Below are 15,175 nucleotides of genomic sequence, written 5' to 3' on the forward strand. Positions count from 1 at the left end.
GAGGAGTTGTGCCTTTTGTTGTTGTTGTTGTTGTTGTTTTGTTAGTTTGATGTAAATCCCTAAAATACATCTGTCTGTCATATTGTCCGTCCTCTCATCATCATCATCATCATCATCATCATCATCATCATTAACATCACCCTCCTCATATACAGGCATGCATACACAGTACACACACACACACACACAAAACAAAAACAAAAAAAACAACCACTGCACACAAACAACTCCCTTCGGGAGGACGTGCCTCGCTGTTGGTGTCGCTCCAGTCCGGCGTCGTGAGTCTCATTGGGCAGGAAGCGGCGTGGGCAGCCTCCCTCCCCGTGTCACCGCCTGCGTCAGACGCCAGGAGGGAGTTTTCCACTGACGAGAAAGGCTGCGCTTCTCAGCAGCACCGCCACAGACAAGGGAAGCGCTTCAGCTGGTACGGATCTCCCCCCCTCTTTCTCTTTCTCTCTCTCTCGCTGTGTGTGTGTGTGTGTGTGTGTATGCGCCGGAGAGGCAGACAATAGCACCGAGCAGCCTTCAGTAAAAGGAGGAGATACAAGAAGAAGAAGAAGAAGAAGAAGCAGAAGAAAGGCGGCGGGGGACAAGATTGCATATTTTTTCCTCCTGCTGGGGATTTACTTGCAGCTCCTACCGAGCGACCATCGGCTGTCTTTGCCCGGCGATATTTTTTTTGCCCACCGATGGTGATCGGAGACGCGGATTGGTGGTGAGTAACAAGCCGAAGCGGAGACTCGACTGTCGGTTGTGTCGCTGGCCGGGTACCGGGCACCGGGCATCGGGCTACCGGACTCGGCGTGTGTGTGTGTGTGTGTGTGTGTGTGTGTGTGTGTGTGTGTGTGTGTGTGTGTGTGTGTGTGTGTGTGTGTGTGTGTGTGTGTGTGTGTGTGTTTTACAGCGGTGGATTATTGTCTTTTTATTTCCTCCTTTTGTGGCCATTTAAAAGGCGCCCCTTGTCTCGGAGAAGGAAAACATTGTCAGCCGCGGGCGGCCGCACACTGCCCCTCTTCTTTCTTCCTTTCTTCCTTTCATTCGCTTCTCGCTAACTTTCAGTATTATTTCCTTTATCGTGATACTTGATTGTGGTGTAGACGGGTAGGGGCTGCAAGAGCCACTGGGAATGAAGCAAGTCAATGATCGCTCGATCGACCCGGAGGAGCTTCGCTCGGATCATTGGTCACGTTTGGTGGAGAAACTTCTCAAGGCGTTTAACAGCAGGTTGGGGCTCGTGAGCCCGGGGGAGGGGGGCACGGGGGGGTCGCGTTAAACCAACGCCATCGCGTGCGTAATGCGTAATTTTTTTTTAAATCTGTATGTGGATATTTTTTTTAATTGCACTTTTATTGCGGATTTAATCAGAACTGTTGACGAGGGGTCGCGCTTTGTGTGTGAGTGCGTGTGTGTGTGCGCGTGCGCTTGTCTCTTGTTCACCTCGGCTCTGCTGCTGCTCTTGCAACTCGAGCGACTCCTGAAGGCGCTACATGTGAGCGCACTCACTCGCTCGCTCGCAGGGGCGCGCGCGCACACGCACACACGCAACAAACACAGCTGACGGAGGAGCCGCCGCCGCTGTCATTGGAATTAGCATTAATCACGAGGAGTCCGTCGGCTGCGCGGGAGGGAGGGAGGAGAGTTATTTCCGCCCCACCACCATGCCGCCACGAGCCGCCAGATTTGTGCTCAATTATTAATTATTAATTGTCGCCTCGTGCGCATTACGCCCAGGTGCCTCCTGCTCCTCCTCCTCCTGGATTGGAGCCTCTTCATTGTCTGATCTTTTATTTCCATTATTCCCCCCCACCATCATCATCATCATCATACACACAACGCACACGCGCGCCTTGAGCCTCCACGCTCTCCGTCAGGAGCTGCTGATTTAATGCATTTTTAATGCAGATTGACACCACGTCTGCGTCTCTGTGTGACGCTTATACGAACGTGTGTGTACATATATATATATATATATATATATGTATATATATATATATATATATATATATATATATATATATATATATATATATATATATATATATATATATAATGGTATTTATTTATTTCTTTTTAAAGCGGCTCTAGCGCGACCTCACCCGGATCACTTCTGGAATCATGCTTAGTGGAATGGGGCTTCGCGGAGCTCAATGATCCTTTGTTTACAGAGAGGTGGAGGAGGTGGGTGGGTGGGGGTGGGGGTGGGGGGCAGTGGTGGTATACAGCACTTGATGCTCTGGATTGTGTGAGGGATTCATTTCCCAGGAATATGGCCGTACTGTTAAATAACTCTTTATCCCCACCCTACCACCACCTTCACTTATATAATGTCATTTTCTTTGCTCTCCGTCCTCCGGGGTTAAGCTGATAATTTACACCCTCGTGCCTTGAGTAAATAATGACAGCAGTGTGCTGCCACCGGCAGGGAGCAACTTGAGAAAGGGAGCACTGTGCGCCATTGTTTGGGGAGATTTTCATTTCTTTAAAATACATACATTTTCATGCGTGAGCCCCTGAGTGGCTGTGGTTGTGGCTCCTGCCTGGCAACCTTGCTGGAAGCCGGCAGCTGTTGGAACGCAGGCTTTGGCCCGGCCACTTCCTGTGTGCACTGCAGTGGATGTTTCACAGCCTCTGGAAGCTCGCCGTGCACTTTTAAGATCCCCCAGCTCTCTCTCTCTCTCTCTCTCTCTCTCTCTGCACCCCCCCTCCCAGTCCTCCTCCTCCCCCCAGCGAGACGGAGGCAGCGCCGGGTTCAGACAAGGTTGTCTGCGCCTGCTTCATTTTGGTCACGCAGGATGGCCCCCACGCTTGTGTGTGCCGGGAGACGGCTGGGTGAGGGGAGGGGTGTGTGTGTGTGTGTTGGGGGATGTATGTATGTGTGTGTGTGTGTGTGTGTGTGTGTGTGGGAAGACTGCTGACGGTGTCCCACGCAGCAGCAGCAGCAGCAGCAGGGTAGCTCCCATCTGCTTTGTCCTCTCCCAGCATTCCACTCTGTGCAAGTGTCCCAGACTGGAGCTTGACCTCTGACCTCACAGCCACGTCCTCTCTGCACACACACACACACACACAGTGTATTCTAGACTGTTAGGCAAAGGAATTTCCTAAACCTTCAGAGTTTTTCCCAGCTCTGCTTTGTCTGATAACCTGCGTGCTTTCCTCTACATGCAAATGCCCTGCGCCGCCAGCGATTTGCATACCAGAAATAGAAGAAGGAGAAGAAGAGAAAGAATAGACGGGGAGGCGTTCAAACGCAGTGAGAGTGACAGCGCAGTCCGGGGGGCCCCCTGCAGGTATCGCCTGGCCGCTTCAGGTTCGTCCCTGGCCGCACGGCGGATTAATGTCAGCCAGCCCGACGGTACGCCAGCCCCACGTGCACGCTAATACCCTGTCAGGTGTGGCTGGAGGAGGCGGCCCGGCTCAGCCGCCTCCTCCAGCCACCTCCCTTCTCTTCCCGTGCGCTGTGCAAGGAAGAGAAGGGAGGACTTTTCCAGTGGTGGCGGAAAAACACATCTGGGTTGGATTTGGGTCTGTGTTCCTTTCCCACTATTACAGCAACGAGCGGCGCTGCCAGAGTGGAATTCCTGCGGCCGGGAGACATGACATTATTTATTTGTTTTGAACGCTCCTCCCTCCATTCCTCCATCCATCCCTCCATCCCTCACTACCAGCTCCCGCCTGCTCCGTGCACAGGCAGCGTGAGCTGCGCGCCACGGGGGTTTTTTTTTTTTTCTTCTTCTTTCCCTTCAAGGCGGGAGGAACAGAATGTCTCTGTGGCACAGAGTCACTCACAGGGCCGGGGGAACAACAGGCTGGCCGAGAGGCACGGCATTGTTCCAGCAGGTGGAGCGCCTCTGACTGAACAGCTGAGCTGCGGCGGAAGCCGGAATTCCAGGCGGCCACCTTTTGACAGCTCCAATCAATTAACTCGGCGTCTCCTCCGAGGGGAGGAGAGGAAAATAGAGGGTGCAGCCAGGAGACCCCCAGCCTCGTCGATACCACCTTTTATTGGAGGCGCTGAGCGCTCAGGGTTCAGCGCCAGTGGAGTTGTGTCGACTTGTCGCTGACCCGCCCCGCCGCTGTTATCAGCTGCAAAGGAGGCCGGAGGAGAGGTGTCGCAAAGGGGGGCAAAGTCAACTGTGACTTGTCCTGTTTGGTCAGCGGGGCAGGATGAGGGCAGTTTGAACAGGCTGCACTGGGGGAGGGGAGGGGAGGGGAGGGAGGAGGGGGAGCGTTGCTTTTGCAGGACTTGCACATTCCCTCAGTCACTGGTTTGATGCAGTTTTTGTCTTCTGGATTGTTCATTTTGATCATTTGTGTGACTTGGAACCAGTTCAAAGTTTGGCATTGTAGCGGCACAATCAATCAACAAGCGGAGTGTTGTCGGTAATGATTCTTAGCGCCTGATCAGAAGTGGAGAAGCTGCACAAAACGGGAATAATTTAGGATTCCGAAAGTCGCGCTTAACGATAATCTGGTCGGACTGACGCGCCAGTGCCTGTCCAACCCTCTGGGCTGCAACGCTGCTTCTGGTGACAAATCTCCCTGAGATTTATCTCGCCTTTTTTTTTTTTTTTTTTTTTAATGTTTCCTCCCTTCTCCGGCGCCGTGACAACTGGCTGGGGAGCACCTCGGTGACGGCGGCGGCGGCGTTCTTTATCTGCTCGCCCGTGTTGTGGTTGATGGAATGACAGTGATGCATAATTTAGCGCGCGGTGGCAAGCGTGCTGCGCTCCCGCTGCGGCTCGGCTGTCCGATCGCATCCGCTCTCGAAGGAGTGGAGGCTCTCTCCTCCAGGAGCCTCCTCCCACTTCCTCCATAGCTGTGTTTTTGTCTCCCTCCTTTGTGCAAATGAGTCTCTGCACACGATTGTTGTCTCTCTCTCTCTCTTTTTTTTTTTTGCACCCGGGTCCCTTGTTGCAGCTCTCTCTCTCCTCCCTGCCCCCCCGGCCTTGTCCGGGTGCAGGCAGTGGACGAGCCGGCTGAGAAACCTCCAGATTGACTAGAAGCCCCCCCCCCCCTCGGGATTAACCTCTCCGCCATTGTTTCTGCCCGTTGAACAGGATTAACAAATCAATGTGTCAGGTAGACTGCAGTCAAGAGACAATGACCCAGTTCTGACACCGCTGAAACCCCCCCCCCCCCCCCACGCCCATCCACCCTACCCACCCTACACTGTCCTACCCTCCCAGCCTCACCCACCACCCCTCCCTCTCCTCTCTTTCTTCCTCGCTGCAGCTTTTAATTAAAAAAAAAAAAAAAAAGAAAAAAGAGAGAAGTCTTTGCTTAGCTGGCGCTGCGCACTCCCTTGAGGACGCCGCACAGCTTTATTTCTCTTTTTTTCTTTTCTTTTTTTTACCGGGGAGTGACGGCAAAAATGAAAAGGTGAGCGCGTGCGCACTTTTCACCGCAATGCTTTCTTTCTCTCTCTCTCTCTCTCTCACTGATCAATCGAGGGGGCGAAGAACAAAAGGTCCCCGAGCTCCAGATCCAAGTTGTTTCAAGGCAAATCCCTCGATGTGACAATATTAGCACTTGAGAGGGGATTAGTCATTTTTTTTCATTTATTTATTATTTTCCCACTTGAGGAAGCTGATTGATAAGAAACAAGAAGGCGACAACAATTCAAAGATATACACTCGGAGTGTGGAAATGCCTTTTTATTTTTTTGTTATTTTCGCTTGTTGCGGATGCTTTTTTTTTTTTTTTTTTTTTTTCTACACCAATTTGACCTACGGACAAGGTGATTCATTCATCATGTGTCCACAAGGGACAGCAGCAGCTTCCGGGCCCAGCTCGCTGTTCCAAAGGTGGCAGACTCTTCCCCTTGACTCCTGCCTTATCCTTGTCAGGAGGGAGGTCACTTTTTGCATAATTGCTCCCTGTTGCATGCTAAATCCCCCGTCCGTGCATACCTGGTCTGGCTTTTTTTTTTTTTCTCACCCCGCCAGTGCTGACACTTGCATAACACTCTGATAAGGCAGGAGGGGGAGAAAAAAAAAAAAAAAACACAACAGGCCTGCCGGCGATTGGCTGATCTCTGAGCTCAACGCGTTCTTTCTGGGCTGGGTGTTCCCTGTTGGCAGGACACCTGGGTGTCATGTGACTGAGTCACTTTGGGTCGAATGACATTCGCCTTGTCAGACATACACTACCAGTCAAAAGTTTGGACACATACTGCTGACTGAGTGGTTTTTCGTTCATTTTCAGGACTATTTACATTGTAGATTGTCACTCGAGGCATCGAAACTATGATTGAACACATATGAAATGTGCATTAAACAAAAAAGTGTGTAATAACTAAAAGCAAGTTTTATATTTTAGATGATCTAGAATAGCCTCCCTTCATTTAAAATATATATATATATATATAACATAGCATTTGTTTCTTTGGCCGCACGAATCCACATATCTTGCTCATATATTTGAGGTCTTCGTTCTGTATCTACAGTGTAGAAAGTAGTAAAGATAAGGAAGAAACAGGTGTTTGAAAGGCCCTCCCTCTTCTCGCACCCCCAAAAGAAAAAAAAGAAAAAAATTATTATTATGACAATTGCTCACAAACCAAATTGCAGGTTACAGCAGCAGCAGCAGCAGCAGCAGCAGGACTGCACTTTGGACGAGCCGCTCTAAAAATACACCCGGCGACGGGCAGAAGCGCGCCCGTGACGCTGCCGCCGCTGAGGCTACAGCAGCTGTAAATGATTTGGCCGCGATCCCTCGGCGCCGTGAAGAGTTTGAGGGTAAAATGATCTCTTTATGGACGAGGCGACGGCTCTCCTGGTGCCAGGGAGATGTTGTCGGAGCTCTCCGCTCCGTTCACTTCCTCCTTCCCAACTCCACTCATCCCCTCCTGCTTGTTTAGACCTGCTGAGGAGCCCTTCTGCATAATGACCCCCCCCCCCCCCCCCGTCTTGTTCCTAGCGTTCGCCAGCCGCTTACACTTCCATAAAAAAAATAATAACTGGCCGTCTGTCGGAGCTGCATCATGTGACAGTCTTAGCCCGCAGAATCTCACACACACACACACACACAAAAAAAAAAACCCCGCTTTCTCACCCAGCGTGTTCAAGTCTGCTTTGTCTTTCCTTCCCGTGGAAATATTTATTCACGGGCGTTAACGAGATTTGAAGATATCTGCGGCGCTGGTTGGTGCAAGCTGCATGGGATCTCCTCCCCTCCCCTCCGCTCCTCTGCCTGTGTGCACATGCGCGCCTCAATGGATTGATTGTTCTTATCGCTGAACCAGCAGGCCTTCTCGTGGAGCCTTCTGAAAGAACACATGCACCAGTTGCGTAACAAAACAAGTGGAGTACGCACGGTTGTTCGTGTTTACTATGCGGGCTGCGTGCGTGCGTGCGTGTGTGTGTGTGTGTGTGTGTACACCAAACAGCAGAAGCAGCAGCCCTCAGCCCGGCTCACTTTTCTATTTCTTCTCCTCCTTTTTTTCTCCTCCGCTCCTTGTTTGTTTGTCGGCGCTGCGTTCAGGGAGCCGTCGAAACGTTTATGGTCAGATGATTTGGTCAACACTGCGCCGGGGCCCTTCTCTCTAATCAATGCATTTGCAGAGCTGATGGGATTAGGAGGGCTAGGTGGGGGGGGGGGTCTGAAGGGTCTGGTAATTGTTGACTTATGCGAATTGGCCTGATTGATTGCTTCCTGCGCGGCCGCTCCTCTCTCTGCTCTTGAGTGGAGAGCAGCGAGCGGCCGGAGGGACTCGCTCCCGCCTCCGACACTGTTTGAAAAAAAAAAAAAAATAGATTCCTCTGCCCGTGTGTGCGCACGTGCGTGCTGCACAATCAGCACAGCGCACAGATGGTGTCGACCCACCGGCTCTGGCTGTGAATGAAAAAGAAAAAGCCAAGCGACGGAACTCAAAAAGGCAAAATAAAATGCGCTTTCCCTCTTCTTCTTCTCCTCCTTCCCGCAGATTGTTCACACTTGCGCCATGAGTGGGCTTCTCAAGAGGAAGTTTGAGGAGGTGGACGAGGACCCCTGCTACTCCTCGCCCTCCTCCCTCTCCTCAGTCTACTCGGGCTGGGACTCGGAGGGGGAGAGCTGCTACTCGGACACCCTGGATTCCAACCCCAGCAACCCCGGCTCCCCGGCAACTCATTTCAGCAGTGAGTAGTCCGCACAGCAAATCATGCTGCTATTTTTTTTCCTTCTTCTTTTTTTTTTTATATGTTCTTCCTGGCCTTGTCTTTACTGCTCTGCCGAGGCTCTGATAGCGAGCTCGTAAAAAAGGAAAAAGTAGTGGGGGAGGGTGAAGAGTTTCGGCAGCTGGCAGCCGCTGAAACAGTTTACACAAATGCAGCGAATGAGCCCTTTAATTTGATGCCTTGAAGTTGTAAAAAAAAAAAGAAAAAAAAGGGGGGGGGGGTTGGGGCGAGTTCTGTATCGGCTGCTCAGCTCTGTATCAGCTGACCCGGTTGTGTCTGCCGGACACATTGGAAAGAGATCGGGGCTGGGGTGGCCAGGGTTGGGGGAGGGAGGGTGTGAGGTTTTCCAGGGGCAGCAGGAAGGCTGGGAGGGGGGGTGGGGGGGGGGGAGCAGCGTGGCAGCGTGCCAAGATGGGGGAACACACAGAGCCTTGTCTGAAGGGGCCGGGCGTGCACCCAGCACAGGTGCTGAAAGTGGCCGGACTGAGGGGATAAAGGGGGGGGGGGGGGGGGGGGCGAGACGCCGGGAGAGGCAGATTGTTTGGGGCCGCTCTAAAAGAAATCTGGTGTTTGTGTTGGACGAGGTTGGAGAAAGGAGAAAGAGTCGGCCGAGGAGGAGGAGCAGGAGGAGCAGGAGGAGGAGGAGGAGGAGCAGGAGGAGGAGGAGGAGGAGGGTTCGTTTCAGAGGCTTTTTTGGAAGACGGTGTCACTCATCTCTCCTGCGAGTGTCATAAGGCCGACTGGATTTGATAGACGCGGAGCTGCAGCCGGCAGCGTCTTTCATCTCGCCTTGGCCCCCAGCGGCAGATTAGACAACACAGTGAGGCCATTGTCTGCACCTGCATCGGGCCAAGAGACTGCTTCTCCTCCTCCTCCTCCTCCTCCTCCTCCTCCTCCTCTGACTGGTGCGATTCTCAGTTGTCCAGGCAGGCCGCTTCCAAAGAAAGCAGCGCGGCTGAGAAAATGTGACTAGGGTCCCCCCCCACCCCCCTCCCTCCCCCTGCCGCCGCCGCAGCGTACCGCAAAAGGTAATGCTCAACACATGTGGAGATTAAGTCCGTAGTGAAGCGAAGGAGGGAAAGAAAAAAAGAGAGCGCAATCTGCTGTGGCTCGAGCGGAGGAAAATGTTGCTTGTCTTTTTAAGCAAAGCTACAAAGCGGGGGGGGACAAGCAGTTCTGTTGAATATTCCTGGGCAGTGGAAGCGGAATTTCTAATCAAGCTCATACATTTGCTGGACTCGTTCCCACACGTGGTTCCACTTTGATTCCCGTGGTCGTGGCTGTTGGTCCTGAATGTTTTTACCAGAGCAACAACCTTTTGACTCCAGTCTGTCACCGGGAAATTTGTGGGGCTTGTCAGCGAGCAGGAAGACCTGGGTGGGCAAGAGTGGGGTTTTTTTTCCCCTTCTACTTTTTCCCATGCACTCGCCTGACCCCTCCACCCACCTCCACCTCCATGTGCAACAGGGGTGTCAAGCTCAAACATACAGTGGGGCCAACATGTAAAACTTGGACAAAGTTGCAGGCCAACGTTGATAATAATTAAAAAAAAAAAAAGAATCTTCCTCTGGATAGAACAGTGAACCTTTTTATATGGACCCAGACAAGTTTTGCTTCAACACTGAGTATGGACCAAGCAAAGCTTGGTACTATACAATAGATAACTTCATATTGCACACATGCAAAACTGAATTTCAAATAAAAAGCATCAAAATAAATCAAATGTAAATTAAATCTTATGCCTGTTTTTTGCATTAAAAATGTTGCTTATAGTCCGTTAAAGTAAGGAGTCTGCCTGAGTACCAGCAGGGCATTCTGGGATTTGTAGTATTAGCAATACACGTGCCCTATTATACAGGTGGGCCATCTCTAGTATGCATAAAGATTTCCTTGCGGGCCAGATTTTGACACCTGCAGGCACTTGTGCTAAACATTACAGGACGTTTCCAGCCACTTGGCTGCTGGGGTCATTTGCAGGATGCAAGTGTGCGAGACTCTTGTTCGCATTGTCTTTTAATTGGCGACATGATGAGGCTCATTTGAAGACCAGGGCCATGAACAACAGAGGGGAGGGCTGTCCTCTCACCGTCTGCTCGCCATTGTTTGCACAGCTCAAGTGTGTTAAGTGGCGGGGCAGGGTGCCACCTAGTGGTGAATCAAAGCCACTGTGCTCTGAATCGCTGTGGCTAACGTGTCCCCCCCCCCCCTCTCTGATCCCTCCGCAGCCACGTCCATCCTGAAGAAGTCGAAGCGAACGCGACGGGGCAACGTGACCTTCGACCAGGTCAACGTCTTCTTCTTCCCCCGGTGCCAGGGCTTCACCAGCGTGCCCAGCCGGGGCGGCTGCACGCTGGGCATGATGCAGCGCCACGCCATGCTCCGCACGTACACCCTGGCCGAGTTCGCCGTGGAGCAGCGGCTCCTGCGCCGGGAGAAGCTCCTCAACCGGCTCAGGGAGGAGAAGCTGGAGGCCTTGAAACTCAAGGTGAGACAGTTGTGTAGGAAACAATGAAAATGTAAAATAACTCAATGACATTTTATATTTAAATTCTTCAAAATAGCCTCCTTTCATAAAAAAGCATATTTAGAGTTATTTGACGTGTTTTTCTTTGCTGCATAATTACATATATCTTGCACCATATATTTGATGTCTTCAGTATCTATCTGCAGTGTAGAAAGTTGTAAAGATTTTTTTTAAAAATTGTCCAAATTTAACGCAAAAAAAAAATGCAGAGCAGAGTTCGTGGAAAAGTGAACAAAACATCTGACCTGTACTCCCCTCTTCCCGTCCGCAGCTGACCAAGAACGGCACCCAGGAGAGCGAGGAGGCCGAGCAGCTGACGGTGGACGACATCCCCGAGCAGGACGTGGGCGAGGTGGGCGAGGCCAGCCTGGAGGGCGGCTCCTTCCTGCAGCCCTACCCGCCCAAGCAGCGCTACGCCCTGCTCAAGGCGGCCGGCGTGAAGAAGATCGACAAGGAGGAGAAGCGGCAGCTGCACGAGCTGCGCATCTCGCGGGAGGTCTGCGGCTGCGACTGCCAGGGCTTCTGTGAGCCCGAGACGTGCGGCTGCAGCCTGGCCGGCATCAAGTGTCAGGTGAGGCAATAAATGCTGTTAGGTTGTATTTTGTTGCCAGTTGCTCTCTCTATCCCTCTATGCCCCCATCACTTACTGCCCTAACCTTCCTGCAGGCGGCTACTGACTCTTTCAGCTCCTTTGTTCATAACTCAGTCCAGACTCTTTATGTTTATCTTTCTATATATCAATACCAGGCACTTCACACACACCATCAGGCTCACATTGTGATTCTTTAATTGATTGAACGGGTGTCTTTTTATGGTGTACGTACGCCAGCAAAGTCTGATGGACTTTTCCCTCCTCTGCCCCTCCTCCAGATGGACCACGCCTCGTTCCCGTGCGGCTGCACCAAGGACAGCTGCGGCAACACGGCGGGCCGCATCGAGTTCAACTCCACCCGGGTGCAGACGCACTACATCCACACCATCATGAGGCTGGAGCTGGAGAAGCGGCTGGAGGAGCCGTCGGCCGAGGAGAGCAACGCCAGGGCGGCGGCGGCGGCGGCGCCCTCCTTCCCCTTCAGCTCAGAGCTGCTGACCGCCGGCGAGAACAGCTGCAGCAGCGACACCACCGACTCGGACTCGTCGGGCCAGAGCGAGGACTCGGAGACGGGCGAGGCCCCTCGGGGCCTCCAGACCCAGCTGGACGTGGACGAGAAAGGCCTGAGCCGCATCCTCAGCTTCAGCGATGCCGAGACGTGCGCTCAGAGCTGCCAGGACTGCCGAGGGCAGCAGCAGCAGCAGTCGTCCACGGAGGCCTTCGGCAGCTTCAGCATGTCGGACATGGCCGACGAGAACGACAACACGGAGCACACGTCGCTGCTGGACTGCGTGGACGACGAGCGGACGGACAATCGGGCGGCGGCGGCCATCTCGGAACTCTTGGACGAGAACGCCAACCAGGGCAACGCCCTGTTCCACTGCGGCGGCGGCGGCGGCGGCGTTCCCCGCACGCCCTCGCCCTCCATCGACCGCTCGGCCAGCTACAGCATGGACCTGAGCCTGTCGTCCGAGTCGGACCTGGAGTTCTTCGACGGCTTCCCCTCGCTGGGGCCCAGCTCGCTGTACAACTCCCTCAAGGAGTACGAACACATGGACAACTTTTTCCAGTTTCAGCTGCCGAGCTACCCCAGCCTGCCCGCCGCCAGCGACCCGGCCGCCTGCCTCCTGGAGTCGCTCATCGGCCTTTCGGAATCCGTCCCCGAGCCCCCCGCCACTTTTACGGACAATCAGCTGTTGGAGGAAGCCATGAAATTGTCCGTGATGGAGTCTGTGAAAGTTTAAGGGGGCGATGACACGAACGTACGGACAAGTGCAAAGAAACTAAAGAGGGGGAGGGGCTCGAACATGCACATAAAGGAGTCAAATGAGATTTGGCAGGAAGCTGTGATGTGATTTTTTTTTTTAATTATTATTATTATTATTATTATTATTATTATTATTATTATTATTATTATTATTATTAATCGTTTCCTCTTGCCTCCAAAAAAATGTTAAATTCCAGGCTTGCCTTCAAAATGTTAGCAAAGCGGATTGGGTTGGTGGCTGTGTGAGATGGCAGCTAGTGTGAAAAGTGCAAATGAGTGGATTCGGGGGAGAGTAGGGGGGGTGGGTGATACAGAGCATTTATCAATTTGACCCGCGGACACCAATGACGGCTCTCAGTTCCTAAGAAAGCTTTCTGAACCAAACCACATATGCCATATAATGACAGGAATCAACTCACAACGGGGGCCAAGGTTGGCAATCTCAACACAGCTGAATGTGCACCTCAGGGATACCGATATCTATCTATCTATCTATCTATATATTTCTTTTTCTAGCTTTCTAGCTTTTTGGAGGCAATGTATGGTGACCATTGCTGTGATGGCCTTCAGACGAATTCCGAGTCAAATCATGATAGTCTTGTTATCCTCTCCTCTTTGGGAACGACCCCTCACGCCGGCAGGCAGGTTCTCTCTCTCTCTCTCTCTCTCTCTCTCTCTCTCTCTCTCTCTCTCTCTCTCTCTCTCTCTCTCCCTCCCTCCCGCCGCTCCTGATTCCTGGCAAGGGTCTTACACGGTACAAAAGAAAAATCCCTCTTCAAAAGCTCCTCAAGCTGCACTTTATCTGTGAAAAGTTAAGCGAAACAAAAAAAAAAAAAAAAAAGAAGTGACGTGTGAACAGGCGACGTTGCGGTTGCACGGAGGGGTCGATTCAGCAGTTCACAGCTTAAATTATGGGGGTTTTTGTTATTTATGAGTTGGGGCAATTAGAAACCATGCTCACGCCATTCAAATCTGTAGCTGTTGACATCTTTATCGTTTTTTGGCTTTTAAATTATTTCTCCGTCATGATTTATTTTCTATTTATTTCAGTTTGAAAAGAAAGACGCCTACTTACACTCAAGGGAGCACTCTGGTTTGATTATTTCCACCTGAAAGTGCAATCTTCCATTCTTTTTTTTTCTTTTTTGTCTTTTCTTTTAATTTCCCTCCATATCACATTCAAGCGTCATTATGGGAAACGGGGACCACAAGTCCGTCGGAAAGTATTTAATATCTATTCACTCATTCATTTAACTTTTTTTCTTTTTTTTTTTGGTAACTTATTATGTCATCATTTCATTAATTATTTAATTTAATGTTTTTTGGCAATAAAACGGGGTGTAGAAGTTTACTGGATGTGCCTGCTTATCCGGGGAGCCAATGCCTACCAACAGTTGAGTGCACAGGGCCTCCATTTAAGCTTTGGGACTGAAAACTGTGGAATCTCCCTAATCACTGAAACTAAATTATAAATCTAGTGTTATCGCTGCCTAAGATGTAACCGTAGAAATTTACACTAATATTTTGTAACTAATTTATGTAGGTTTAAACAAAATATGAATTCTAATCACTGACAAATTGAATATTTTATTAAGAGAGCAAGATGAGTGTTTTTTTCAATTTGGGACAGCCTTTGTAATATATGAATTATAGAGAAATGTATACGTGCGGAGGCGATTCTTGTTCGGAAGTATTTTTCATAGGCGGTCTCATGGTTTAATATTTTTAGCTAAAATGCCACTAAAAAAAAAAAAAAACTACGTGAAATTGCAACGATCAATTTGATTGTATCAGGAAGTCTGTGACTTGGGTTACATTAAGACACATGTGAGGGGTTTTTTGTGCATAAAAACTGCATATATTATACAATTTTTAGCACACGCTTAAAAACCCTGACATTTGAAGCGTTGCCTCAATAACAGAGCGGGAACTTTCAGAGGTGATTCACCTGTTTGAACAGCTGAGGACACTAGAGAGTTTATGTACATATCTCACCCCTTTCTACAGCTGTTTCAACAGCCTCGGACCCTTTAGAAGTTATGCATGCAGGTCCTGTTTGTTAAAAACTTGTTCTGATTAATTGTATACTTTGAAAACGTGCCCCGTTGCACATCGGAAATGTATTATTCGCTTTTTGCCTTCTTTTCCATCTTTCAGAATTACTTTGAAATCCATCTGCGAGGTGTTCCTATGCCATAAAGAGAGCACGGCTTCTTTTTTTTTTTTTTTTTCCTGCAAGCAAACGTTTGTTTCTCTTGTATAAAACCATCGATTCTAATGAAGAAATGGCAACAATGAGTGTTTATCAATGTAATGTATTACAGTACAGCTTTTTTTTTTTTTTTTTTTTTTTTTTAGAAAAAAACAAAAAACAAATGTTATTTTCAAAGAACGTGTCTTACTTTTTGCCTTTTGTGTTGTACATACATTCTGCCTGAATGGTCCTGCAGAGCAAACAAAGCTGCTTATTTTTATTTTATTTTATTTTTTACACAATTCACACCTGCTGTTCAAGAACAGTGTCTTTCATCTTTGCCATTTTGACAGCCTGTCCCTCTGAATAATAATAAAAAAAAAACATTTTCTAAATACTCAACTCCGTTGCAATTGGTTGATTTGTTTAAATGGATGGACTT

At 50.1% G+C, this 15,175-nt stretch overlaps 1 protein-coding gene across 1 annotated transcript; it reads left to right on the forward strand.

Moving 5' to 3' along the window:
• The first annotated feature begins 378 nt into the window (after positions 1 to 378).
• csrnp1b (cysteine-serine-rich nuclear protein 1b) lies at positions 379 to 14,881 on the forward strand. The gene is made up of 5 exons (XM_076050261.1): positions 379 to 715; positions 7,925 to 8,117; positions 10,382 to 10,641; positions 10,952 to 11,251; positions 11,551 to 14,881. The coding sequence occupies exons 2-5, from the start codon at positions 7,943 to 7,945 to the stop codon at positions 12,514 to 12,516; spliced, it is 1,701 nt and encodes a 566-aa protein (XP_075906376.1). The 5' UTR covers positions 379 to 715; positions 7,925 to 7,942; the 3' UTR covers positions 12,517 to 14,881.
• The last annotated feature ends 294 nt before the right edge of the window (positions 14,882 to 15,175 follow it).

The sequence above is a fragment of the Nelusetta ayraudi genome, unplaced genomic scaffold (assembly GCF_046127955.1).
Source record: "Nelusetta ayraudi isolate G7.1 ecotype Tasmania unplaced genomic scaffold, CSIRO-AGI_Nayr_v1 ptg000127l, whole genome shotgun sequence".
Classification (NCBI taxonomy): domain Eukaryota; kingdom Metazoa; phylum Chordata; class Actinopteri; order Tetraodontiformes; family Monacanthidae; genus Nelusetta; species Nelusetta ayraudi.

Bases quoted from the DNA above. Each gene is read 5' to 3' on its own strand.
- csrnp1b (XM_076050261.1), top strand. From the start codon at position 7,943: ATGAGTGGGCTTCTCAAGAGGAAGTTTGAGGAGGTGGACGAGGACCCC. The intron at 8,118-10,381 runs GTGAGTAGTCCG...ATCCCTCCGCAG, and splicing joins CCCGGCAACTCATTTCAGCA to CCACGTCCATCCTGAAGAAG. The intron at 10,642-10,951 runs GTGAGACAGTTG...TCCCGTCCGCAG, and splicing joins TGGAGGCCTTGAAACTCAAG to CTGACCAAGAACGGCACCCA.